Source organism: Belonocnema kinseyi, chromosome 8 (assembly GCF_010883055.1).
Source record: "Belonocnema kinseyi isolate 2016_QV_RU_SX_M_011 chromosome 8, B_treatae_v1, whole genome shotgun sequence".
In the NCBI taxonomy this organism is placed as follows: Eukaryota; Metazoa; Arthropoda; class Insecta; order Hymenoptera; family Cynipidae; genus Belonocnema; species Belonocnema kinseyi.
In genome coordinates this window covers 135089858-135093174 of record NC_046664.1, presented here as the reverse complement: position 1 = coordinate 135093174, position 3317 = coordinate 135089858, and the positions used below count along the sequence as shown (strand labels likewise).

The 3317-nt window shown below is 33.3% G+C and overlaps 1 protein-coding gene across 2 annotated transcripts in view; it reads right to left on the bottom strand.

The window, feature by feature from the left end:
• Positions 1-2644, bottom strand: part of LOC117179006 (histone-lysine N-methyltransferase PRDM9-like) — a 640767-nt gene extending 638123 nt beyond the window's left edge. For both annotated transcript variants that reach the window (XM_033370617.1, XM_033370618.1), the window contains exon 1: positions 2014-2644. In XM_033370617.1, the coding sequence (XP_033226508.1) occupies positions 2014-2238 (225 nt within the window). In that variant the 5' untranslated portion in view covers positions 2239-2644. The remainder of the gene's footprint in view (positions 1-2013) is intronic.
• Between the last annotated feature and the right edge of the window lie 673 nt (positions 2645-3317).

The following is a 3317-nucleotide window of genomic DNA, read 5'->3' as shown; positions in this document are numbered from 1 at the left end:
CAGAAGCTACAATCATAAAGTAAAGCTGAACCTTTTTTTTTTTAATTTGACATTAAAGAAGGTTCTCAAAGCGCCTACGGCCTTGACAATTAAATTATCATTGCCATAATCGCGTTTCGCATTCTACTGTTAGATTATACAGGGTCTAATTTTTAAAAATGTGGGCTTATCGAAAAATTCGGCTAAAATAGTTTTACAATATATTTGATATCTAGAGAAAATTTTTGGATCTATGAAAAAAATAATTTTTTCTATTTTTTGAAGATTTTCAAATTTTTGAACAGTATAAAACTTTTCTAATTTACATCAAAATTAACAATTTAATTTGGATAATTTGCAAGTGTTTTACCCATCTATAAGAAACTTTGAAAAATTTTTATACAATTTCAACTACAAAAATTTCAAAATTTTGAAAATGCACTCAATTTTTTAATTTTTGTTTAAAATATCTGATTAACGAACTTAGCCTTTATTTTAGGGACCTTCAGAAGTGTATAAAATGCGGACTCAATTGGACAAATTCTTCAAAAGTTAGCGTGGCTACAACATACAGGTAACCAAACATACGGCATACAGACAGACGTGCAGACAGACATACACCGACAAAATTTTATGATTTTCGGATTCTGTGCTCGCCGAAACGTAAAGATCCGTTAGAAACCAGAGATCGAAAATTCGTTTGATTACATTACATTAACGTTTTTAATTTTCATCCAAATTAAAAATGTCATTTGGATAATTTGCAAGTATTTTTGTCAAATATCGAAGACATTGACAACATTTTCTGATACTTGAAAGAAAAATTGTCTAAAATGTTGAAAATGCTATTATTTAAAAAATTTTGGGTTAATAGAAAAATTCGGGTAAAATAGTTTTTAAATATATTTGGTATCTGGAAAAATTTTGAATGACATTTTTGGAACTATAAAAAAAATTTTTTCTATTTTTTGAAAATTATCACATTTTTAAAAGTATATAACTTTTCTAATTTTCATCAAACTTCGAATGTAGCGTGGCTACAACATTCAGGTAACCATACATACAGACATAGAGACATACATACATACATACATACAGACATACACAGACATACAGATCCAGACAGACAGCGATGAAATTTTATGGTTTTCGGATTCTGTGAGTGCCGAAACGTAAAGATCTGTTAAAAACCAGAGATTGAAAATTTGGGCGATTACATTACATTCTCAGGGATGAGAATGTAAAAATTTATTTACTTTCTTACGTCATATATACTGTTTGAAATTGATAGTATTGCACAAAAATAAATGACTGTCTTTAAATAATTCCCGCCAGCCAAAAGTGCTGCCATCACATACGAAATTCCAAGTACCCGATTGAAAACAATTGGAAATGCAAAATGCCCAATCGTCCTCAGTCGTATTAGTACAATTAAGAAACACGATTTGAAAGGATTGAGATATTATTTCCATCGTTTCTTATTGATTTCAATTGATTATTTTTAGAAGGGCACTCCATGTAACCGCATGGAACTGGGGGTTGAAAGCCTAACAATTCTAACTGTAGATAATAAGGACTACGCTAGGTTCTGCTTCTTCATTATTATATTTGCCCGTTGTTGATGTAAATAGTGTGTGTAAAAATATAATTTTTCTTAAAATGCAGTCACTCTTTATATGTCGCAAACTATCAAATTTTTGTAACATATTTTCTCTCGTTTAATTTATTAATTTAACCTCTGAAATATTGAAAACTTATACTCCTATGTTTAGATTTTAATGTAGGCTTAACCATGAGTGTTTTACACTATTTGTCAATGAACCTAATATTAAGATCAAAAACTAAAGTAAGATAACTTTGTTAAATTGAGATTACCTTTTCTTATTTACTAATACAAATATTATAATTCACGAATAACCCAACATCTCTTATCTATTTCTTTATTGTATGCACCAATTTTTAAAGATTGCTATCACTGCAATTGAATCAAATGAATGTAATAGATTAATATCGTCATTGATTAGACATACTTACATCGTTGTCATCGAGAAGGGAATACAAGTCAATCTTGTCGAACCTGATCGATCCTTGAAACGGGTAAATAAGAGTTCCCGCAGGGATGATGACGTTAGACCATACCGATATTCGCACATCAGCTACTATAGAGTTGGATTCGTTCTTGAAAAGTTTTTTACATGAAGTTTGATCGGTAGCAAGGACCAGGGAAAATTCTTGGGGAATCAAAACGCAAGTTTCCATAACAGAGACTCTTCACAAAGATGATTTGTTCAGGCTGGACCTTCTGGTCTAACTTGACCGAAAATTTTATTAAATATATGTACTTATTTCAGACCTAATGCGTTTTTAAATCTTTTCTGTTGACACCCGTAGTCCTTAGCCTTTTATGAAGCTCTCACAAATAATAAACCTTCTGAACTTAATTCAAGTTTGCTTTTTGATTCGAAAAAAATTTCTAATGAAGTATTATATTTGTTCAAAAATAAAACATCAAAGGATTAGGATTAATGGACAACTTTTTTTGAAACACGCGAGTGATATTTTCTTGAAGCTGAACTCTCAAAGGCGAATAGCGTGTCGAGTCCGCGAATATGTCGTCCGTCGTGCAAGGTGCAAGGCCCTCGGCTGACTGGATTGGATTAACCGACTGATCTTGACCTTGCGATGGGTTACTAGCATTTGCTACCGAATGGGTAGCCGTGGACTCCACCTTTCTCTCTCGACCACTCATCCTCTGAACCATCCCATCACCCCAATGCACTATACTTGCTTCCAACGAGAGATTTATACGAGAAGTATATCTATAGATAGGGATATGCATTCAAGACAGCCGCCGCACCACGAGGAAGCGGGATAGTCGTTTAAGTGCTCTTCTTTCGTCCTTCTCTGGTCCACAACCACGAAAGAACCCACGTGGGCGACTTGGGCGAAGTGGGTTCCCTTCACTTCACAAGCTTCACACCACGAAGGAGACACATCGAAACTTCTTCGTCGTTCTCGTACATGTAACGTTAGATCGGAGGCTTTTCTGATATCTTGAAATTGCAATATATGAGAGTTCACGTATTAAGTGGGATATCTGACATATAATATGGCAAAAGTAATGTCGTACTAATACAAAATAACTAAAAAATGTGAAAATAATTTCAGGTAGAGTCACTTTTCTGACATTTTTATCGATAGCTGCTCCGGAAGTATTTTTTAAAGAACCAGATTCTAATAGTAGTTTCGACGAGCATTAAGTTTAGAAAATTCGAGTTTTCAAGATATAGCCTTTCGAGGTTAAGGCTTTTATGCATTTCGCAGCAGAATAAGGCTGC